The 22,195-nt window shown below is 49.4% G+C and overlaps 11 protein-coding genes across 11 annotated transcripts; 8 read left to right on the top strand and 3 right to left on the bottom strand.

Moving 5' to 3' along the window:
• Positions 1 to 1,017: 1,017 nt before the first annotated feature.
• BKA67DRAFT_595392 (PhoD-like phosphatase-domain-containing protein) lies at positions 1,018 to 3,295 on the top strand (the record flags this gene model as incomplete). The annotated part of the gene is made up of 8 exons (XM_046105160.1): positions 1,018 to 1,518; positions 1,570 to 1,896; positions 1,949 to 2,160; positions 2,212 to 2,324; positions 2,380 to 2,573; positions 2,622 to 2,717; positions 2,766 to 3,015; positions 3,069 to 3,295. 8 exons carry the CDS (start codon positions 1,018 to 1,020, stop codon positions 3,293 to 3,295), a joined length of 1,920 nt encoding a protein of 639 aa, XP_045952389.1.
• Positions 3,296 to 3,956: 661 nt separating this feature from the next.
• Positions 3,957 to 4,685, top strand: BKA67DRAFT_582600 (uncharacterized protein). Its single transcript, XM_046104010.1, has 3 exons — positions 3,957 to 4,151; positions 4,203 to 4,355; positions 4,404 to 4,685. The coding sequence occupies exons 1-3, from the start codon at positions 4,034 to 4,036 to the stop codon at positions 4,412 to 4,414; spliced, it is 282 nt and encodes a 93-aa protein (XP_045952388.1). The 5' UTR covers positions 3,957 to 4,033; the 3' UTR covers positions 4,415 to 4,685.
• A 174-nt stretch (positions 4,686 to 4,859) lies between these two features.
• Positions 4,860 to 6,383, top strand: BKA67DRAFT_663752 (uncharacterized protein; the record flags this gene model as incomplete). Its single annotated transcript, XM_046108240.1, has 2 exons — positions 4,860 to 5,811; positions 5,902 to 6,383. 2 exons carry the CDS (start codon positions 4,860 to 4,862, stop codon positions 6,381 to 6,383), a joined length of 1,434 nt encoding a protein of 477 aa, XP_045952387.1.
• Positions 6,384 to 7,307: 924 nt separating this feature from the next.
• Positions 7,308 to 9,047, top strand: BKA67DRAFT_582595 (citrate synthase family member). Its single transcript, XM_046104009.1, has one exon. The coding sequence runs from the start codon at positions 7,448 to 7,450 to the stop codon at positions 8,936 to 8,938; it is 1,491 nt and encodes a 496-aa protein (XP_045952386.1). The 5' UTR covers positions 7,308 to 7,447; the 3' UTR covers positions 8,939 to 9,047.
• Positions 9,048 to 9,664: 617 nt separating this feature from the next.
• BKA67DRAFT_582593 (major facilitator superfamily domain-containing protein) lies at positions 9,665 to 11,426 on the top strand. The gene is made up of 2 exons (XM_046104008.1): positions 9,665 to 9,951; positions 10,024 to 11,426. The coding sequence occupies exons 1-2, from the start codon at positions 9,880 to 9,882 to the stop codon at positions 11,299 to 11,301; spliced, it is 1,350 nt and encodes a 449-aa protein (XP_045952385.1). The 5' UTR covers positions 9,665 to 9,879; the 3' UTR covers positions 11,302 to 11,426.
• A 320-nt stretch (positions 11,427 to 11,746) lies between these two features.
• Positions 11,747 to 12,400, top strand: BKA67DRAFT_595389 (acyl-CoA N-acyltransferase; the record flags this gene model as incomplete). Its single annotated transcript, XM_046105159.1, has 1 exon — positions 11,747 to 12,400. One exon carries the CDS (start codon positions 11,747 to 11,749, stop codon positions 12,398 to 12,400), a length of 654 nt encoding a protein of 217 aa, XP_045952384.1.
• A 1,029-nt stretch (positions 12,401 to 13,429) lies between these two features.
• BKA67DRAFT_582591 (uncharacterized protein) lies at positions 13,430 to 14,625 on the bottom strand. The gene is made up of 2 exons (XM_046104007.1): positions 14,349 to 14,625; positions 13,430 to 14,292 (listed from the first exon to the last, which is right to left on the bottom strand). Exons 1-2 carry the CDS (start codon positions 14,368 to 14,370, stop codon positions 13,673 to 13,675), a joined length of 642 nt encoding a protein of 213 aa, XP_045952383.1. The 5' UTR covers positions 14,371 to 14,625; the 3' UTR covers positions 13,430 to 13,672.
• A 417-nt stretch (positions 14,626 to 15,042) lies between these two features.
• On the top strand, positions 15,043 to 16,866 carry BKA67DRAFT_663747 (uncharacterized protein; the record flags this gene model as incomplete). Its single annotated transcript, XM_046108239.1, has 8 exons — positions 15,043 to 15,059; positions 15,110 to 15,310; positions 15,362 to 15,760; positions 15,816 to 15,952; positions 16,005 to 16,206; positions 16,267 to 16,426; positions 16,481 to 16,765; positions 16,819 to 16,866. The coding sequence occupies 8 exons, from the start codon at positions 15,043 to 15,045 to the stop codon at positions 16,864 to 16,866; spliced, it is 1,449 nt and encodes a 482-aa protein (XP_045952382.1).
• Positions 16,744 to 19,076, bottom strand: BKA67DRAFT_639313 (major facilitator superfamily domain-containing protein). Its single transcript, XM_046105732.1, has 7 exons — positions 18,578 to 19,076; positions 18,197 to 18,519; positions 17,653 to 18,138; positions 17,466 to 17,588; positions 17,148 to 17,418; positions 17,029 to 17,094; positions 16,744 to 16,976 (listed from the first exon to the last, which is right to left on the bottom strand). Exons 1-7 carry the CDS (start codon positions 18,800 to 18,802, stop codon positions 16,944 to 16,946), a joined length of 1,527 nt encoding a protein of 508 aa, XP_045952381.1. The 5' UTR covers positions 18,803 to 19,076; the 3' UTR covers positions 16,744 to 16,943.
• Positions 19,077 to 19,409: 333 nt separating this feature from the next.
• On the top strand, positions 19,410 to 20,923 carry BKA67DRAFT_540864 (uncharacterized protein; the record flags this gene model as incomplete). The annotated part of the gene is made up of 5 exons (XM_046100828.1): positions 19,410 to 19,532; positions 19,588 to 19,765; positions 19,831 to 20,407; positions 20,464 to 20,607; positions 20,668 to 20,923. 5 exons carry the CDS (start codon positions 19,410 to 19,412, stop codon positions 20,921 to 20,923), a joined length of 1,278 nt encoding a protein of 425 aa, XP_045952380.1.
• A 337-nt stretch (positions 20,924 to 21,260) lies between these two features.
• BKA67DRAFT_663744 (SnodProt1) lies at positions 21,261 to 21,790 on the bottom strand (the record flags this gene model as incomplete). Its single annotated transcript, XM_046108238.1, has 3 exons — positions 21,261 to 21,446; positions 21,503 to 21,672; positions 21,730 to 21,790. The coding sequence occupies 3 exons, from the start codon at positions 21,788 to 21,790 to the stop codon at positions 21,261 to 21,263; spliced, it is 417 nt and encodes a 138-aa protein (XP_045952379.1).
• Between the last annotated feature and the right edge of the window lie 405 nt (positions 21,791 to 22,195).

The raw sequence follows: 22,195 nt of genomic DNA, 5'->3' as shown, positions 1-22,195 counted from the left end.
CATGTCGATGAATACTTCGCCATTGCTCAGCATGAGCACAGTCGATGGTTTCCAAATTCATTACCCAGCGAGCCGATGTCATGAGCAAGATATTCCCTTGTCTAGTGAGCAGCAGTTACAAATGCGAATTATACTTCAGCCAAAGTCAACCGACCTCATATGCAAAACTCAAAGTTATGCCATTTGCGCACAGTATAGCGCTCTGGGTTGTTTACCAATGCACAGTGCGCGCTCCTCGACTTCCGTGGTCATAAGACGCATCATCTTCTCTGGGCCGAGAAGACGATTCAAGTACTGTTCATTGATTATGAACATCTTATGGCACCACATAGCTTTATGGTATATCAGTTGCGTATCTTTCTCCTACACTATCGTCTTGGCATGACTGACAAAAATGGGTTTTCTTCTATAGCTAGAGATCATAGATAGTCCTAGTCGCAACGAGTCACATAAGGACAGCGATCTGCTAATAAGCCATCCTTCGAGTATTCCAGAGAAATGGTACAAGGGCTGAATGATGTAACTGCGACGACAATCCGAGGAACTCAAACGCTGTCCATGGTGCCCGGCCCCACTGCCGATCATTCTATAGCCCGACCCACCCCGCGCGATAATTCCGGGCATTCGCCAATCAAACTCCGATGCTATCACACGTTGCCCCTGGGAGAGCATTTGTCTCTGTCAAAAGACTCGGCGACTTAAAGAGTACGTGCAGGTAAGCAGCAGCAGTAATTGGGCGTTCGGGCGGTGCCCTTGCAAGCTTGTTCAGCTCCGAATATGTATGCCAAGACTGCACTACGTGATTATTTCCAACATCATCTGGAAATACTACCTTGCAATATGCGGTCTATGATATCGTGCTTGCGACATGCATGGCTTACAAAGTGACGCGATCAGAAATATTGCCCCGCTGCTGCGTATGCTGGACGGGAATGGATGCGAGCAAGCGTGAGGTCAAAATCGGCCTTGGGTAAGAGGATAAAAGCCGGCCATTCTGTCGGTCTGAAGGGTTGTAGCATGCATACACTTTCGTCAATCACCATGCATGGCTTAGCAAGGGCCGGTACAGCAGGCGCCTTCTTGGTGTCCCTCGTGAGCGCTTCGTTCGATAGTAACCTCAACTATGACAGTCCATCCAAGCACGGGCGGCATATCAACCTGGGTGTTAATGTCCCCAAGGTTACGAGACGTGCCTTCAAACGAGATGCTATAGCTTATAAGGCCGAAGAGCTGAACTTCACTCATGGCGTTGCTTCTGGGGATCCATGGCCTGAGAGTGTGATCTTATGGACTCGAGTCGCACCTAATTTAGATTCAGACCGGAGCAATATTACAGTACAGGGCACAGTAGATCTCTACAACCACGAAACGGAGAAATATATCAAGGCTAGCGCCAATCCGATTTGTGTTCAGTGGAAGGTCTTTGGGTCGAGTGAGTCCAAATATCCGACCAACGACAGCAACGTCGTGTCGCAGGGTCAGGCGTATACCACAAGCGATATCGACTACACAGTCAAGGCATGTCGGTTTTTCTGAAAGAAGACTGCACAATCAACTAATCTCTTGCAGGTTGAAGCCACTGGCTTGCAACCATTTTCGACTTATAACTACCAATTCAATATTTGTAACACCAACATCACCAGCCCGCTCGGTCGCACTAAAACCACCCCTGCTGCGGATGATGATGTGTCAGAGCTGAAGTTTGCAGTATTTAGTTGCGCCAACTACCCAAATGGTTACTTTAACGTATATGGAAATGCGGCGAGAAAGGATGAGCACGATTTCGTCATCCATCTTGGTGACTACATTTATGAGAATGGCAACAAGGGCGAGCGTGCCCACAAACCCGCCAATGTTCTCTTTAGCTTGTGGGATTACCGCACCCGTATCGGCCAAGTAAGCCATGTTACGCGTTGCACCAATTAGAAACATTGCTGACGAGGAGTAGTACCGTACTGACCCAGACCTGCTTCTCTTAACACAGAATTTTGCCTGGATCCCGACCTGGGATGACCACGAAGTGGCCAATAACGGCTACAGAGATGGCTTCAGCGCTCTGAACAACACCGAGGAGTCTTTCCGGAATGATGGCCCCAACATCAGTGTAGACCAGCGCAAGATGAACGCTGTCCGTGCATATTTCGAGTGGATTCCCATTAGGTCAGTAGTGTACTCGCATCATCTAACACATTGTTTCTGACAATTGGACAGACAGATTGATCTTGACGATAATTTGCGTGTGTGGAGATCGTTCCAGATGGGCAAGCTGGCTGACCTGATCATTCTTGACACCCGTAACTACGACCGAAGCATTACCTCTCTGGGTGAGCCTCTTTCTAAGTAAACAAAACTTTTGATGTAAACTAACATAAATTCCAGATTGGAATGACGACTACATCCAGATCATTAAGGATGAAGCCTCACGTTCTCTCATGGGCTCACATCAGGAGAAATGGTTTTATAACCAGCTCACAGTATCGTCAGAAAGAAACGCCACCTGGCGAGTGATTGGAGATCAGATCATCTTCTCTCGCATCAGAGAGTCTTTTGGCTGGAACGGCGACAACTGGAATGTGAGTCGCAGATACCACACTGCAATAATCAATACTGACGAAGCTCAGGGCTACCAAGCCAACCGAAATCGCACATTCCAGCATCTGTATGACAACAATATCCAGAACAACCTGTTCCTGGCTGGAGACAGTCACCAGAATTGGGTAAGATGATTTAAAGCTCAACGACGCCTCGCGCTAATGATCTGTTAGGTGTCTGACCTTGCGTGGGTTGGTACCAAAGACTACAACAACGGTACTGGTGCGGGTGCCATAGGAGTCGAGTTTGCCGGAACTGCTGTGGCTTCCTCAGGAGCAAGCGGCAACATATTGACGACCAGAGCTGCGGCTCAGACTCGTCTCGACGATGAGTGGAATTCTGAGTTACAGTGGCAGGACGGTTATTACCGTGGTTATTTCCTCCTCAGCTTGACCCCTGAACAGGCCACTGCTGAGTTTTACGGTACGTAAAATATTGCGTGGGATACTCATCGAACAAAAACTAAAGATGAGAAGGTTCTCCGAGTGTTGCCTTAAGGAACCCGTGGAATCTACCACTCGCAAACTTCACGGTTCTGAGCGGCGACAACCGATTGTCGCGTCCGATTGCTGGCGGTTCAGTTGAAGCTGGTGCTTTGCGCGGTGGCCAGGTCAACCCCACCAATTTGACATTGAATACTGAAACAGGCGAATGGGAAATCATTGGATTCCCCAAGATGTACATTACTAGTACCAGTTCTTAAACGTTTGAGTAATAATATCGAGGGCATTAGTGCCAATCGCACTGCAATTCCACAAAACGTTTTGTGTTGCGGTCTGGGCTGCCGTGATCAAGTGCCCCAACCCGCCAATTTGAACACTCTAGCCTAGAGTATCCCTCAATCCAGCTTTCGGCACTGCAAGTGTAGCTGCAGCTCCAGTTATGGCAGGGCAACTGGCGTGGCCTGTGTACACTACCTACCTCAGATTGCAGTCGCCAGCTATAGAGCAAGTCTAGGGGCTCTTCCGCCTGGTCTTCAGCTTTTATGCAGAATGTCAATCTGGACTTGCGATCATATATCCGACCACCTACGTGCTTTGGGTAATGACTTCGTTATAGCAGAACACTGAATGGATAATGGCGAGTATGTCACGTCAGTCTGTTCTGTCGGCCGTGCTGGCGTCCGTTCCTGTTACGACCTACATCGTCATTCAGAGTTTTGCCAAGAACACCCGAATATGCTCGAAGGTTGGCGCATATGTCGATTGGTCGGTTTCTTACATATATATGGCGTAAAATCAAGTGTTGCCATCGAGCTGCACTTTTTAATTATCGTCGAGATTCATAGAGGAATCACAATGTTCAATTGATAGGAAGTCTACGATCATCACTAACATCACACGTTCATAAACCCTTCTGTAGAGCTACGTGTTAATCGTTTTTCTTTAAATTCTAAATATAGTGAGTACATATCTTCCCGGCCCTAGCCCGTTTTATAGAAATGTGTAGCTTTTATACAGTCTTGGCTCGAACAACCAGCCGATTGTTATACGTAGTAACTCAACGCCTATTAAAACTAGCCGCTTGCCTAGCCGCCATAGCCATGGCGTTCGCGATCTCTGTGGCAGCCTCAACATTGTGATCATTTCTCTAGTTTCAATATTGAGTACCTTCAAGAGGAAGCAGAGATTTAGTCGTACTCTTCTTTTGGATATCGATTTCTCTTTGGGCTTGCTCTGCCGAATTAAGATTGTCCTCGGGCGCCCTGATATGGCTGTTAGTAGACCGGGTACTTAAGGCGTTCGGGTCTTTCCTCATAAAGCCTAGGTTAGTCAGCTACAGCTACCTCATTGCGGCCGCGGCATACATACCTCGTATGTAACCTAGTCACGTCCGCCTGTGAATTTCAGTGAATGCAGGGCTAAAGGGAGACGGGCTGGCATGACTACGGCGCCAAATGGGATCGGCTCGCAGGCGGCAGTATAATCATATCTGCTTGCTTACCACGATGTGGGCCGGCTGCATGTGCTGCTCTTTTGGACCCGGCGCTTAGATCATGGCCACAGCGGGGTCTGTATACTACCTATGGCGCTAATCAGCGCAAGGCAGCTGTTTTTGGTGCCCGGCTTCAACATCGAGGTGGCTTGTGCTACAAGGCGACTGCCCCATGAGCTTCATCGTTGGTTTACCACTCACTCGCCGGCATTAATTACTACATCCATCCAGACGAGCTTCAGAGTGCTCCTTCGAGCCCGTCTTCCCACCGATAGTATCTGAGCCTCTTGGATCATAATATTTTATCACGTTGCGCTGCCGCCCATAAAGAGATGGCTACAGGCGTTATAACTACTGACTGTCATGGTGCCGGCCGAGGTCATTGCCATAGTTCAGACTGGGAGGACGGCACAGCCAAGCATCTTGCTAGCAGTAAGCACCGTCTCAAGGAGACTGAGGGTTTTTCATTATCACGTTTAGAGAATTTGCCCGCCGAGCTGAGAACCCTGCTTCTCTTGAGTATGCCAGACCTCCCAACGCTGCGCTCTCTCGTCCGCGCCTCTCCCATTCTGCACGCCCAATACCTTGATAACCGTAACAATATTCTTTCCGCCTGTTTGGACTACGAAGTGGATGGCTTCCTGATCGATGCCTACGCTACTGCCATGTCTCGGGCGCGTGAGCTTGGGTCTCCCAGGACTGACAAGAACATTACCGACTTTCTCAGTACCTATCAGGCTTGGCTGTCAGGTTCAACTCCCGTTCCAGATATCAAATCAATTCATGCCAGTCGTATCCGTTGGTTAGCGGCCTACCACCTGTCTGTCGCCCGGCCTCTGGCTCACCTATATAGCAACTGGGCACTCGCAAACCTCAATACCGCGACCCTCTCGTCAACGGGCCAGCAAGGAGCAGCAGCAGTAGCAGTAGAAGAAGTAGCTTCTCCTGCACAAGACGAGCACGACGTAGAACTGAGTAGAAGCGAGGAGAGACGCGTTTTCCGAGCTCTTTACCGGTTTGAGACTTATCAGCACCTCTTCGGCCAGAATCAAGCCCCACGCCACGGATCATTTCGTCATCATGAAATTAATGACTGGTTCTTTTGTATTTTTGACCCTTGGGAAGCCGAGGCCATCGGATGCATTGATATCTTTGTCAGGCTTAGATACGAAGACACCTTCAATGAAATAAATAAAGATCTGCACCCTAGGAATGCCAGGTTCAGGCTCGAGAATGGGGTTTATAACCCCGAGGGATCATACGACCTAGAGATGGAGCATGACAGTAAGCATGCAAGAAGTGCTTTTTCATACTCCAAGTCTATCTGAGAGTGCATTGGGCCAAGAAGAAATATGGCTGACTGTCGACAAACAGGCTACATGGACGGCACCGTTTCCCGCGGCTTAAAGATGACAGCACGGCTATTAGGAATCGACGACCACGAGAAGCTTGTCTCTGAAATGCAGCGGTGTCTTACTCACTATCGGGACTTGGATGCACCTGTAAGGAGTGCCCTCGGGTCTGAGGCACAGAATGATCGGCGTGAGATGTCGACTAACTTCCCCAACACGAGGGACGAGGCCGAGCAGAGGCGGGACCCCATAAACTTCATTGGAGACACCGCGCCGCCCGACGGGCTGCCAATCGCGTGGGTTCTTTTGTGGGGTGGCAAGTATGCCAACATTTACGGAGAATACGTGCCGCAGTCAGTGAGACGATGGGGCTATGTTATGTGGGATGAGCGTCGATGGGCTGATATGGGGGCTAAAGATCTTGTTGCGAGACAGTGGGAGTCGTCGCCTGAGCTGGTTGACGAGATTGAGAATGATTATTGGTGGAGTCCCGTGGCAAGATGATGTCGCCAGGGCCCTACGTTCTGGGAGGATTTGGGCTTATTCAAATAGATAGTTCCAAGCATTCATCTATGAGCACAAGCGTGAATGAATGTTAATCTTGTTCCTGGGTAGCTCGCTAGAAGCTGGACGTGCCCTGTACATTGCCTGGTCATCTACAGTCCATCTACAGTCCATATGTTACACATACACTGTCTAAACAATTCTTTGCACCAAGTGGGCAAGTCACGTCGTGGTGAGAGTTTACCCATTCCCACGAGGTGAAGGGACTCACCGCAGGTGTAGAGTCCACTTAGGTCTCTCGCTGAGTCCACCGAAACACTGTATATTCATTTCGGCATGCTGTAACTCCCCATAAAGAGCGGATTGGATGGATCAAGAGCGGAAGCATTGAATGCGACACGCGAATGACAGATTGATGCCAGACAAATGACCTTTCTGATATGATGAATAAGTCGTGCAGTGAGGTGATATTTGGAGAAGAAAATGACTCTGCATCTTGCTTTCAGATCGCATGGCTAGCCCAGTTGCTGTGCTCCAGGGTACGATGCGTTTGTGTGCACTATCCATAATTCGTAGGTACTCCAGCTCCTGTACGGATCCGTAAGGTAGACTTTAAGTTCATGGCGTATGCCTTGGCGTAAGCTAGAACTTCATCAGCAAAATGTACCGCCTCACACTTGATGCCATTGCCATTATGTCCACCCATACTACGGATTCGTACATGCAGTGCTTTGAAGTCTGGGGAACCGACAGTAATGCAAACATGGACCAGATCGGGCACTCTGCAATCGAATGGTTGAGTGGGCACGGTTTGTTGAGAAACAGGAAGCATCACGTGATCCACTTTCCTCAATTGAACCTCGGCTACCTTTGAGCTGGAATGGACCCCTTGGATCACGGGCCCATTGGGAGCTCCGGCAACTCTAAAAGACCCGACGAATCTCATCGCGAGGATAACCACCACACCACGGGTTGTAGCTCGGCTTATATTGCCGCATCTTCCATCTGACCTTGGAAGCATCTACTTTTCAAATTTTCTTGTTTCTTGCAAGCAGTTTTCAAAAATGGTCTCAGTTCCCAGCAAGACGCCGCGCCAGACGCTGACTGTTGTGGACAACAGGACGGGCAAGGCGTATGAACTCCCTATCAAGCACAACTCTGTCTTGGCAACCGACATTAAGAAGATCAAGGCAGATGGTGGTCCTGCAGAGGATGAGACCAACCAGGGTCTCCGTGTGTATGATCCAGCATACATGAACACCGCAGTCATTGAGAGCAAGATCACCTACATCAATGGCCAGGAGGGTGTGTTGAGGTATCGGGGCTACCCCATCCAGCAACTCGTGAAGAAGAGCAACTTCTTGGAGTCTGCATACTTGCTCATCTACGGAGAACTGCCCACTCAGTCTCGCTACGACAATTGGCAGAATGAGATCATGAATCACACCTACATCCACAGCGATATTGAAAACATGTTCAAGTCGTTCCGATATGACTCGCACCCCATGTCCATGCTGACATCAGCTTTCGCGACCTTGGGATCTTTCGCCCCCGAGGCCAACCCTTCGCTGGCTGGGCAGAAATTGTACACCAATGCGGCTTCCGGCAACCTGGAGGCGCTGAAGGTGCTGGACAAGCAGATTTTGCGGATCATAGGAAAAGCTCCGACGCTGGCTGCGGCGTCCTACAGAATGCGCCAGGGTCGGCCGTTTAACAGACCAGCACAGGGCTTGTCGTACACAGGTAACTTCTTGTACTTGCTAGACCATCTGTCAGGGCACGAATACCAGCCGCACCCAGTGCTTGAAAGAGCTCTTGATGCGCTCTTCATCATCCACGCTGATCACGAAGTAAACTGCTCTACGGCGACCGTTCTTCAGGTTGGGTCCTCTTTGGTAGACCCGTACTCCATGGTATCAGCTGGCTGTGCGGCACTGTACGGACCGTCGCACGGCGGTGCATCCGAGAGTGCTATCCGCATGCTTATGGAGATTGGGTCTCCTGACAACGTACCAGCATTTATGGAGAAGGTCGAAAAGCGGGAACGTGTCCTGGTGGGATTCGGCCACAGAGTCTACAAGAACGTGGACCCACGGTCGACCGCAATCCGCGAGTTGGCGGAAGAAGTCTTTAAGGTCACTGGACGCAACCAGCTTCTCGACACGGCGCTGACTCTAGCCGAGTACGCAAGGAAGAGCGAGTTCATGAAAAGTCGCAACCTCTATCCTAACGTGGACTTCTACTCTGGGCTAATCTACCAGGCCATGGGCTTCCCACTGGACTTCTATCCGGTGCTATTCGCTGTGCCCCGATGTGTGGGATGGCTGGCGCACTGGAGGCAGATGATTCTCAACCCGTCTGGTGTGAAGATTTGGAGACCGCGGCAGCTGTATCTCGGCGAGACTGAGAGGGAATACATTGAGAGTAAGGACCGGAAGGAGAAGTCAAGTAGTGCTGGACCCGTCCAGGTGAACCATGGAGGCGACAGCAAGAGACATCTGTTGGCGTCGTACAAGGACGAGACGGGCCATGTTTGGGGCAAGGCCAAGCTCTGAGGAACTAACCTTGGACGTGTTTGATTATGGAGCTCCTATAACTTTCTGTTACCTGTATAGCCTGTAGATATACCATAGCATCGCAAATGGCTGATAGCTTATCACTTCATGAAATACGAACTGTGCGATGCTGTCCTGATAGGTGACGCCGAGCCGTCCAGCGTGGCCCGGAAGCACTACGTTATGGGTTGAGGTTGTATCCATGTGGGCTTTTGCAAGTTTTACCTGATACACTAGCAGTCTTCTAGAAGGATGAGATACCCCACGGGCTGACGTTCATCTGTTATGTACCAGGATAAGAGTAAGTACTCAACCAAGCTGGTCGATGGAGCGCTGTGGAAATCCAATTCAATGTCCGCTTAGTCACCCGATGGCAGTGGGGATCCCAAGGTCAGTCTACTATAGATGGTTTGTTTCATCGCTTCAGCTCCAAATCGAAACACTGACACGGGACGGGACTCGTCCGAACGTTGACGAGATGCGGCAGTGCGCGAGATGATCAGATGTTCAGGGGCTGTTTTAGTGGGCTGCCTGATGGAATTTAGCGGGCACTTGGCGGCGGATAGACAGGATGCCGCCGCCAAGGGCTAATAACATATTGGCTAACATTGGCTAACATGTTGGCTACAGCCACTCCGAGGCGCGCTATTCGCCAATGGACCACGCGAGATTTGACGACAGCTCAATCAATCAGCTCGGCCCCCTCGTAGTTAATTCAGGTGGGCTGCCGCTGACGTTTTCGTCCCCGGGACTGGAATGACTTCGTGTTCTTTGAGATGACCTTCTCGCCGATTTGCAGTTGCTGTTCACTCCTCTTTGTGGAATAAGAGTATCGTTCTTTCAACCATCTTGCCTCTCTATTCTATACCCTCTGGCTGGTCCTTGGAGCGCTGTACATCTTATTGCATACGCCTAAAACTCTATACGCCGACCTCGCAAAAATGGCACCCGTGGAACCAGGCACCCGGAAGAGGGTGCTCAAGGTCATCTTCATCTCGCTGCTGCTCGACCTGGTATGTGGCATACTTGACTCATGTGAACGTATGTCTCATGTCCCCCAACACATGCTGACGCGGTATCGATAGATCTCTTTTACATTTATTCTCCCGCTCTTCCCGAAACTCCTCGAATTCTACCGCAACAGCGAAACAAGCTCCGAGTCGCAATCTAGTCTGCTGGCGCGCATCCTCGGTGGCCTCAATGCCTATAAGTCAGCCTTCGCGAAACCGATCGACTCGAGATATGACATCGTTCTGTTGGGCGGCGCCCTCGGCAGTCTGTTCTCGCTCCTTCAAGCCGTTGCCTCGCCCGTCATAGGACTTCTTTCCGACAAGTATGGAAGACGTAGGGCTCTGTTGGTCAGCATGGTCGGCAATATCCTGTCTGTCTTGCTCTGGGTCGTGGCGGTAGACTTCAGGACTTTCCTGGCCTCGCGTGTCGTGGGCGGCTTGTCTGAGGGCAATATTCAGCTTGCCACTGCCATCGCAAGCGATATCTCCGACGAGAGCAATCGTGGCGCGACCATGGGCCTGATCGGAGCTTGTTTCTCCATTGCATTCACGTTCGGGCCCGCGCTCGGCGCATATCTCAGCACTATCACGACGGTAGCGGAGAACCCCTTTGCCACAGCCGCCGGGGTGTCACTCTTTCTTATCGTTGCCGAAACGCTCTATCTCTACTTGGCACTCCCAGAGACACTTCCAAGCAAGGTTGAGGAAAAGAAGAATGCTCCTGCCACCAAGAAGAAGCCTGCCTCGGCCAAGGCCCAACCAATCCAGCGCTTGAACTCGCACACGATTCTGAACACGGTGCACTTCGTTTTTCTGCTTTTCTTCTCCGGCATGGAGTTCTCGCTTCCATTCATGACCTATGACCTGTTCCATTTCAGCGCAGCTGACAATGGTCGACTACTGGGCTTCGTCGGGCTCATTGCCTCGGTCCTGCAGGGCGGTGTCACCCGGCGCTTGCCTCCTTTGCTATCCGTCCAGTGCGGCGTCTTATCATGTCTTCTCGCATTCAGCTTGCTGTGCACATGTCGTAGTGTTAGTCATCTCTACATGGCCGCTTCGTTCCTGGCTTGCACCTCGGCCACGGTTGTTAGCGGACTCAACACACTGAGCAGTTTGGAGGCGAGCGCCGATGAGCGCGGCGGCAAGTTGGGCATGCTGAGAAGTATGGGGCAACTAGGACGTGGTCTAGGCCCGATTCTGTTCACCAGTGTGTATTGGTGGGCTGGCAGAGACGTTGCGTACGCGCTGGGCGCTGCCGGCATGGCTGGTGTGGCTGCTCTGGTTTTCCTGGGTTTGCAGGCACCACCAGAGCCAGATGAGCAGGCAGAGTTGTTGGAGAAGAAGGAGCTATAAGGTGAAGCTTTGTATATGTAATAACACCTGTAAATAACAGCGTCATCCTACGCACTGCATAGTTGTGCTCCGCATACAGCCATATTTTAGATTTCAATGTATGCAAGGGAGCCTCATTTGAATCACTATGCTATACAAATTAAGCGAAAATCGTATACATTTGTCAAAAAGACTTACATGCAGCTAGCTAGGTTAGCACTATGCGTGTAGTCAATGCCTTTCCCAGCCTGATGAGTAGCGCCGAAACTATGATTGAAATGACTAACAGTGACTCAATTACGGCTTATCGGCCAAGACACAGCTTTTAAGTAAACGTTCGCGTCTCCGATGTGTCACGCAACTCCACAATCAGGAAGTTATGAAACTCTATTTAGGTTCGTGATGTGACGGGGACTAGGCGAACCTCTTATCATCATCATAGTACTCCCACCGGCGCCAATCGAAGATGGCTAATACTACAAAACTACAAAGAGCATTTCGTTCTGAACGCCTGCTGTTCAGGGCCATAGAGGACGACGACGCAGACAGGCAGTGGTTCTATACCCAGGTCCAGTCCGATCCAGTCAGTTTCGCATCGCTCGATTCAAGTCTGCTGCGGCCCCAGATCCGGAGCCGCAGCGATGCCAAGCTGTCCGATCTCCAGAACATGCTGCTCGGCGTCATGATCTGCCTGCCCCCTAACACGTCGTATGACCAACCAACACCAATCGGCATCCTGAGCCTAGACGACGAGGCCGGGAGCAACTATCGCCACCACCACCGGCTGGCGGTCCTGGCCATCGCCGTCTCTGCAGACCATCAGGGCAGCGGCTATGGCGCGGAGGCCATACGCTGGGCGGTGGACTGGGCGTTCGAGAGGGCCAACATCCACTCGGTCAGCCTCGCGTGCGTCGAGTACAACGACCGCGCCAAGCACCTGTACGAGAAGCTGGGGTTCGTCCTCGAGGGCAGGCTGAGGAAATGCCACTTCCACGAACGCAGGTGGTGGGACGTCCTCATGTTCTCCATGCTCGAGGAGGAGTGGGAGGCCGTGAGGGAGAAGGAGAGCGATGTCCGGAGCGGGATCGGGCAGGTAGTTGGTAAACATACCTATCTTTGACCTGATTGATATCTTGCCCGCATATCACGAGGCTATTCCTTTCCCTCTTCCCTTCTGTTTGAACGTGGTATAGTCATATTTTGACCTCGTTGCGTCTGGACGACTGCGGTGAAGTCTCTGTCGCGTTCAGGCTACGATTCCAAATTAATGGATAAATTGGAAAATATGGTCTATTGGTGGTACTTTTCAAGTACACAGGATTCTCACGACGGCCAGCTGGATGTCCAATGTGCTCAAAGCAACAAGTATACCTCGTCTGAGGTATGAGAATCAAAGAAGGTTTTGCGTCAAGATGTGACAAACTTCCACGGGTGCTTGGATGAATTTGCCACGAAAGAGCGATCTTGAATTTAAAAGTAATGGGAAGGAAGTAGGTAGCACGAAAAGGAACGACTCGTGCGCTGGGACTAAATATGCCGGATAGTGATGGACGTGATGAGCGGCTAGTGTAGCTGGCAGTCTTATAGTTCTAAATAATTGAGCTTTATCCCACCAGCGGATACCTGTAGAGGAACTTCTTGGCCTGTTGTATCTCCGTACTCGAAGCTATGATGTGTAGGAAGTATTACCTGGGGCTGAGCACGGATAACAAATGTCCCTAGGGGGGGGGAGCGTTGCGGCTCACACCGCTTGACGCAGCTCGTAGGTGACAGTATGGGTGGTATTTTATGTGGTTCAGGGAATTTTTGATATTCTTTTTGTTACTGTTCATGGCTGGTGAAGTTGTTGTAATTTTTATTGCGTTCGGCTACCTCACGACGAGTGGCAGTCGCTTTGCAGATACTGCGCGGCTAGACAACTTTTATTTGGTACTGCAGCTGGTTTGGCAACGACCGTAGACTTTTAGACTTATTCGATCCATCACATATTTAGGTCTACAGTTCGAGCCCCATTCTCTTCGTCGTTTTATGTTTTCAGTAGTTTTGTCTTTGGCCGTCTGTAACCATTAACCGTCTAAGAATTTCGTGCATACTCGTTATTCCTCGTCCCATCAAACTCATCGAATAGCCAGCCATTTTAAACTTTACCATTCGTTCCATCATGACTATTCTTATTATTACTCAATGCTAGTTGAGTTTAGTTCCCTCCTCAGAAGTTCTCTTGCTTGCACAACCCAAATTATACATACGAAATCCCAACCACATTACATGCTAGTACAACCATTAAGTAGCTCTAAGAGCCCACTCTGTCTTAATTGAAACCTTTAGCCCTGTGATCCATTCAAAGTGTCGTTCACATTTTGATATCATCTCAAGTTGGATTGGCCGACCCTCACCCCTGCTTTCGCTTCTTCATCCACCCAGCGCAGAGTCCAATGGACTGCATAACAACAAGAGTGTATTCAAGGGCGCACAGAGGTACCAACCGGAGGGACAAATCGGGGTACTTGTCAATATAACCATAACTTATAAGATAGTCGTGGTGTACAAATTTGAGAGCCACTACGAGGTCGGCGGTGGCCAAGGCAAAGTCCATGATAGGGAAGAATAGTATCAGAGCAAATCTCCGTGCTTTTTTAAGAGGGGCAATATTCCTGGGGCGGGTTTCGTTGCCGTCTGTTGCGTGCGGTGCAGGGTCAGTTGTTCCTGACTCCTCAGTATGGTCAACTTGTGGTGGCTGAGTTGGCTGCTCGATACTGGGAAGGTATGTGACAAGTAACACAGCAATCAAGTTCCAGACGATATTGAAGTTGACTAGGATACTCGACGCCGTATGGTCGTCTCCAGCAGCGACTATTTGAAGTAGAGAGACCAGAAAGTAGACCACAAGTGTTGTCCGAATGGTAAGGACAAGTGGAAACCGTGCTGTTATTTGATTCCCCATCTTCACGGATGGCAAGAATAGGTGGTGTCTTGCTTCAGAGTGCTTGTGAAATATGCTATTATATGCTACTGACCGTGGAAGAGTGAGATGAATGCAGGATCACAGTTTCTTAAATCGATGAGACTTACGCTGCTCTCATATTCCATTGCTATTCTCGGTGCGCTCTGTGTTCGTGATGTTACGCAATCCACGGGAACAGCAATGCACAAGTACACAATAGTATCATCATCTTGTTTCCTCCAACCTACAAGCAATGTCCTAGCGGTTGACTTGTCGGCCCGTAGAACTTCATGCTGCAAGTACCCGAGATCAAGGTGTAACTATCATACTAAAAAAGTTGAAAATACAAATCAATTAGCTCCGATGCCATCCCAATGGGCTTACAACTGCAACAGTGTTGATGCCGATAAGGAAGTGGTGCCCAGCAAAGGACTTGCCGAACGGCCTTTAGCGGGTACCCTAGTTCGCTGATGCTTCCACTGGGCGATACATTGGCCACCGATAGCGGTTATCTCCCTCCAACGGTGACACTACTCAACAATCTTGACTGTTGCAAAGTACATGGTTGAGGTCAGCTTCATTCAATCAAACAATCAATCACACAACCTCTATGTCTGATTCAAGCAGGTAGTCCACCTCCGCCCTCAACGTATGCCATTCACTGAGTGTTGATTAGGTCGATCTCAGCATGCCTGCGTTGCAGAAAACAAAAGCTCAGATGCACGGGCCCAACCCAAATCCCTTGTCAACGTTGTCGAACTTCCAGTTCTGAATGTACTTTCGTTGCTCCAAGAGCTGCTCGTCCTTCAGCATTGCCTATGAATGCTGGAGGTAAGTAAGTGCACGCGTGATATCTCACCTGATGACCACTAAGTATTTGAACAGTGATAAGGTGACTTTGCTCGAACAACGCCTAGATAGTGTCGAAAGTGAACTCAGAGCGGAGATCCAAGCACTTCAGAGGACAATTGAGCTAGTCCGACCTGTCATCCCATCAAAGGTCGTCCAGGAAAGTAACGGTGATGACAGTGACCTCGTATCAAGGCACATTGTCACCGAGGAGCAATGGCACGATCTGCGAACATTGTATGTATGCTTGAATCGAGTCGATGGATCGTTGACACTGAAAACGTGTAGTTTTGACGAGAATTGCACCTCCGTCATTGCTTTTATGGATGACCAGCTATACCCAGCTGGTGATACTGTCAGAAGACATGTCCTGTTGTCCACGGTAATATGTCTTGTTGCTTCTCGGGCCATTATGCCTGAAAAATATCAGCTACTCCTCGAAGAAGCCGATGATATCGTCAAGAGAACGTTTCAAGGACCCACCCCTGATCTGTCAACGACAAAGGCATTGATGCTTCTGACAGCATGGACTGGGCGATCCCGCCTTTGGGGTTATGTTGCTTCCATCGCCGCAGAGCTGAAATTGAACACTGCTGTGCTACAACTTGGTGATAATACCGTCCACCAGACAGAAGAGTCTGTCGATCATGCAAGGACCTGGTTATCCTTGTGTTGTTTCGATTTGGCGTAAGGGCTATAGAAATATTGGTGCAAGTTCCAATGCTAACTTGAGATTGTCAAGGATAAACCTCAATCGTCCGTTCGTCATCAACCGAATGAGAGACTACTTACCTTACGTAAAGAACCTTCTCGTATCGCCATTTACGCGACCGGTTGATCATCGAATAGCAGCTTATGTTGAAAGCTTTGCCATTGCGGGTATTTGTATCACCAACTGACTCTTTGGACGGGTCACTAACACAAACCCCAGCCGATACTAAAGCTCAACTACAAACCACGAAACTGCACGTCACACCTCTTCCGCAAGATGTCACATCTCTTCTGGATAACGCCAACGGAAAGATAGATAGGTGGTTTTACGACATTAACAACACCATCAATCCTCTATATCAGACATTTCATGGACGACAAGATCGAAATCGTTTTCTCGTTCCGTACAGCTTCTTGAAAATGTCAGAAGTCAATCCTCTCAGTATATGAGGCTCCGCTGACCACTACTTTTGGCAATGCAGATACATCAACGGCTTTGCGTTGTATGGCACCATATCGGACAGCAACCCTCCCGATCTAAAACGACGGAAATACCTTCAACAAGCTTTGGACAATGCCATTCTCGTGATAAAGACACAATACGACTCGCATGCTCTCCGCAAAGGACTTCGATACACTATGGTGAGGCCAATCCCCTAGCCTATCACTCGTGTTCACGCCTGAAAAGACATATAGGACTACAGCGGAATTACTTCCTACTACGCGATAAACTTTTTGTTCAAGGCTATGAATGCTGCTCATCATTATTTAAATTACTCAATGGTTTTCCCGACACTGAATCAAGCTGCGGAGATGTTTGAGCAAGCTGGAGCTGTAGAAGCCGCCATTGATATTCGCAGAGAGCAGGACAAGCTAGCGCTGCTAACTAATACCGTGCTATCCCCTGAGGTTCTGGAGCACGGGAACTTAGATAAGGATGCAAACGCCTTATTTGACATACCCAGTTTCTGGGATGAGGCGGTTCGTATTTGCTTTCCCTTCGCATTTTGAAATGGCGAACTGATGACATGTAGAACTGGGATGACGCATTTCCTGAAATGAATGTTTATACGCTGGACTAGAGAACTGTCTCGTACACATCAGGCACAACTCATCAGTTCCTGCAGAACCTCCATTCTCAAAGGAGTGCTCTCCGCTTTCAAAGAACATATCGGAAATGAAGATTTTCTTTCTGTCCGATGTTTTAGTATCGCTTTTAATTGTAGCTTTCCAACATTACTTACATCCGTTAAATCTGAGAGAATCTGTTCAGTATCGGAAGCATCCTCTCCAGTCGCGATTTGATCACGCTGCAGTGCTGTTAGTGTTATTAAATACTTGCAATGCGATAGTAAGGGCTTGCCTTTCGGTTCTCGAATAGATTTTGTAGGTACATACCGATGAGCAGCAGGACCTGGAGCGCGAAACAGGCAATAATGATGATAAACCCAGTGTGGTATCGCGGCTCCTCTCTTTCAAGAAAGACTTGGGGTCCGATAACGTTACCGATACAGTAACTGACGAACACAGCTGAAGTGAATACATTCTTTTTACTCCGCCCTGCTACGTTAGCTTGCACTAGGCTCAAGCCCTGGACGAAAGCAACACTGAAGCCGACGATCAGGTAGTAGCCACTAGAAGGAGCGTTAGATAGACCAAAGCTTTTTCGGATGCGACTTACAAAAGGCGCCCGAGGCCTTGCTCTTCAGGAAGTGCGTAGATGAGTGAAGAGCCAAGTATAGCGACCAAAACCCCACCTATCATCAGGAAGTGTCTACAGCCTGTTGCTTTCGCTGCAACATAACTGCAATAGTTACTATTGTCAGTGACCGGCCTGATTGCAAACTCAAACTCAAACTCAAGCTTACCCTGATATCCACAGAGCCAATACCTGTGCTGCTCCACTCGGCATACCAAGTAGTGTAGTCTGGAACTTAGTATATCCAAATCCGTTGATGATAAGGGGTCCAAATGCTGTAACAGCCCCATTCGGAATGCAATTCAGCAGCACGAATAGATTCATCAACCAAAGTCTTGAATCAAGCAATGCTTCCTTGACCTGGTACCATTTAAATGTCTTATTGTCGATACCTGTCTCATTCTGAACGAGTCGAAGGACTGCTATCTCCTTTTCCTCTGCAGTGAGCCAACGTGCTTGGGTTGGGTTGGAAGGTGCAAAAATCGTGAATACAACGCCCCATATGATTGTGGCAGCACCAAAAATGATGAACGGAAACTTCCAGGCAGGAACTGCGGCATCGATGTAGCCGATCCCGTAGGCGATCAGACCACCAAAAATCTGAGCAAAACCGTTCATGGAAAACCAGATACCGGTCCTAAAAGGTTGTTCGCTCCTTGGATGATAGTTAGCTGGTGAACAACAACTTTCCTAACGGTTGTGAAACCACTCGCCTCTTGTAGAACATGGTAGTCATGAGTACGAAGCAAGGAGAAACGCCGGCCTCCAACGCTCCCAGAAAGAACCGGGCTGCTGCAAGACCAGCGAAATCATTTGCCGCAGCCATGCATAAAAGAACGAGGCCCCAGAGAGTGATGAAGATACCGCAAGTCCGAGCGATGTTGAATTTCTGGAAAAGATAACCAACTGGAAACTCGAAGACTAGGTAGCCAATGTAGAAGATGGTCGTTAACCAAGAATACTCGGCTCCGATAAGGTGTGCATCGTCTTTCATGCCCCAAAGTGCGGCGTACGAGACACAAGACTTATCAAGGAACTAATTATAGGCAATTTAGCATGAGGCTAGAACTGTCAAGAATTGAGGTGACACATACTTGGATCATGTAGGTGACCATCAACAACGGCATTAGATGCAAGTCGATTTTTCGCAGCACTCGTCGCGCCACCAGCCCATCAGGGTCAATATCCGTGACGACCCCTCTCAGAGCAGTGACTCCGACATCTGCTCCGTCGATGGGACCCTTCTCTAAAACGCCTTTGACATGGTCGCTATTGCTGCTGCTTTGCCGCCCTTTAGGGTAGAGTTCGCTGCTGGCCATCTTTGCTTGATCCGCGGCAAGATTGATGAAGTTTCTGTATATCAAGAAAACAAGGACAGTCGGCAATGAATTACGACTGGGTGTTGGTGTATTTATCGCCTATATACTACAATCCTCCTATCTGCCGTCCGAAGGTCTGGTTGTGGGGTCAAACCCCAGATAGCCATTATATCGGGTTACATGAACCGAACCAGTCTTGGTCCCACGACTATCATCTGTTTCGTGGGTACAACCTGGCAAACCATGCTGCGTTGGATATCGTGGATAAGTATATGCAGGCCCAATTTACTTTAGTCATGCGTTCTCATGCGGAGGAGGAGATAACGAAGATCGTGCGGCCTCGGTCCCACCGAGCGGTCCGGCCGAGGGCCGAGTGCGCTCTCAGTGCTGTATTGACCCTGTGAGGACAAGAAGCCAGCTACGGTAGAATGTTTTATTTTATTGGCATAATTTCAGTTCATGTCTATAGACAAAAGTTCTTAAGTTCCTGTTTGAACATAAAACCTGACATGCCCAAACAGGTTCGCGTCATAGTTCTCCTCGGGCCCCCAAAATTGCAAGAAAGAACAACTAAAACTCAACTCGAGAAAAATACAAATTTCAAATAATGATAATGCGTGTTTCCGACAAGGGAAACTCAAATGTCACTCTACAATCAGATGGCGTAGTGGACGAGGTCATCCATGCGATCGATAACGCCAACGATGAATTGAGGCGCTTGAACTTGGAGGTAGGTCTTCCTGTCCTCCATAAAGATGCGATGCAGGAGATGCTAAACTGTACAGATCTACAACAATCCTGAAGTTTTGTTCCAAGAGACCAAGGCATGTAAATTACTGTCCGACTGGTTCGAGGCAAAGGGGTGGTCTGTGAAGCGGGGTGTCTATGGCATTGAAACTGCATTCGAGGCTCGCTTCTCCCTACATGAAGGAGGAAGAATAGTGTGTTTCAACGCAGAATACGGTAAGTTCGAGAAGCTTTTGCAACCCTGTATCCAAGACGATCGTGTGCCTGACCATCGATAACAGACGCCCTCCCCGGCGTCGGCCACGCCTGTGGACACAACTTAATCGCAACTTCCACATTAGCGTCGGCAGTAGGCGTCGAAGCCGTGATGAAAGCCCATGATTTGCCGGGAACCCTAGTGGTAATGGGCACGCCCGCCGAGGAAACCGGTGGTGGAAAATGGATCATGGCCAAGAACGGCGCATGGAAAGGCTTCGACGCCTGCGTGATGACGCACGGCATGCCCGACTTCAGCACGCCAATGTGCCTCACCAAAGCCTCCTGGAAGATGCGCGCCAGATTTCACGGCAGGACCGCACATGCTGCGGCCGCGCCGTGGACAGGTCGCAACGCTTGCGATGCTATCGTACAGGCGTACAACGGGATTGCTTTGCTGAGGCAGCAGATCGCGAAGAATGAGAGCGTGCAGGGCGTCATCCTTGAGGCGGGCAAGGCGCCTAATTTGATTCCTGACTATGCTGAGGGCGTCTTTAGTGTGAGAGCGCCGACCTCGCCGAAGTTGGAGGAGCTGAGGAGACGATTCGACCCAATTTTTCATGCCGCTGCCGCAGCAACCGGATGCACTGTCGAGCTTGAATGGTGAGAACACACGCCTTATCTTCGAGAAGTCAGGAGATACTAACGTTCTTTTGCAGGACTGCCCTATACGAGGATGTAGTGACCAACGAAGCACTAGCGGAACAATATCGCCAATACATGATCCAGCATCTAGGCTTATCCCCAAAGCAGATGTTGCCGTTGAAAGAAGCAGCGATAAAGCACGACCAGTCGGGAAGCTCGTAAGTTCAAAGCTTCCTTGTAATTAATGACAAGTTCTGGGCTAACACTTGCAACCGTAGCGACTTTGGCAGCTGTAGCTACATCTGTCCCGGAATCCAGGCAATGTTCGATATTAATGCTGCCGATCTACCACATTCGGCCAAGTTCAAGGAGGCAGCTGGCTTGGAATATGGACATAGGGAGGCACTGCGCGCTGGCAAGGCGAACGCGCTAATCTGTCTTGATGTTCTAATGAACAATGGGTTTGCGACAAGAATGAAGAACGAATTTATAGAGGCCATGAAGCGAGCCGGTCGCTGGGAAGACGAGGCATAGCTTTGACCAATATGACAGAAATACAGCGGATGGGTCTTCTTAAACTTGCATGCCTGTAGGTAGCAGGAATATCTGATATTTGTTTTCATTCAACCTCTGAAGGTTAGCAAATATTGGTTGATAGAAAGCAGTGAAGCAAACTTCAGGTTTCACTTTTCACTCTTTCTGCATTTCTACAGGCGATTTGCATATTGCTGGGAAAGTACAGGCTGTCTCAATCTTCGTAAAGGAGTGTATCATTAGAAATTAGTTTCTATGCTTGTTTTCATGCTCATTATCCAATGCTCAATGCTCAATGCCCGTGACGCCGCTAATGCAAAAGAGTCCCATAGTCAATTTACAAGCCGCACTGGCTGACAGCAACCTGGGTGGCGGTCGCATCGACGCGACCCAGAGCAACAGCTTGGCCGTTGGTCAGGTCGTTCATGGCGTCCAAGGCAATGTTGAAGCCAGCACCGGCATGGTCGATGGCGAGAACGTTGATGGATTTGCCGTTGTAGCTAAGTTGCCAGCAAGTACCGCACTATGGCAACGTCAGAACACAATCAGACCCAAGCATCGGTTTTCATCATGACATACCTGGGGAGAGTTCCAGCCGGAGACGGCGGCAGCGGCACCAATGTATGGGAACTTGGCGACAGCGCCCTGTGTTTGCCAGCCGTAGCGGGTGATCAAACCATTGGCGCCGTCAGAGCAGGAGACAGCGGTCAAGGATCGGCTGCCATCATCATACCCGGTGTCGTAGGCGACTAGTAAAGATGTCAGTTAACTGGATTCTGGCTTCTTGCCGTTCAGAGAGAGCATACCTGTGTCGGCTGAAGCAGCGGCAGCGAGAACAAAGAGCCCGGCAATCTTGGAGAAGAACATTTTGATCAACGGTGTTGTTTATTTGGTATGAGAATGAGTATTGATGTGTTGTAACTAGAGTTTGAAGAGACAATGTAGTTATTTGCTGTTGAGATTGGTGTCGATGGCAGGAAACAACTCCAACTCATGGAGCTTGACGTTGCCTCTATATATGTGATTGCATGATCCCCTAGTATCAGCAGATTCAACACTGCCGGGTTATCCTACGTGACATCGTGACATCGTATCGATAGTTCCTGAGCGCCATCAGCATGGTCCGAGTTCCGCAATCGAACAGCCGTTCTCTGGTGCGAATCCACCACATCTCGTGTTGCTTGTGAAAACTGTGGAGTTGGTTTTTGTTGTTGTCAATGCCGATCTCTTCGTATTTGCCGGCAAACGTGCCAATTTTAGTTGAGTTTAGCA

Source organism: Truncatella angustata (genome assembly GCF_020726525.1).
Source record: "Truncatella angustata strain MPI-SDFR-AT-0073 chromosome Unknown BKA67scaffold_10, whole genome shotgun sequence".
NCBI lineage: Eukaryota > Fungi > Ascomycota > Sordariomycetes > Amphisphaeriales > Sporocadaceae > Truncatella > Truncatella angustata.
This window is presented reverse-complemented; position numbering and strand designations above follow the sequence as displayed.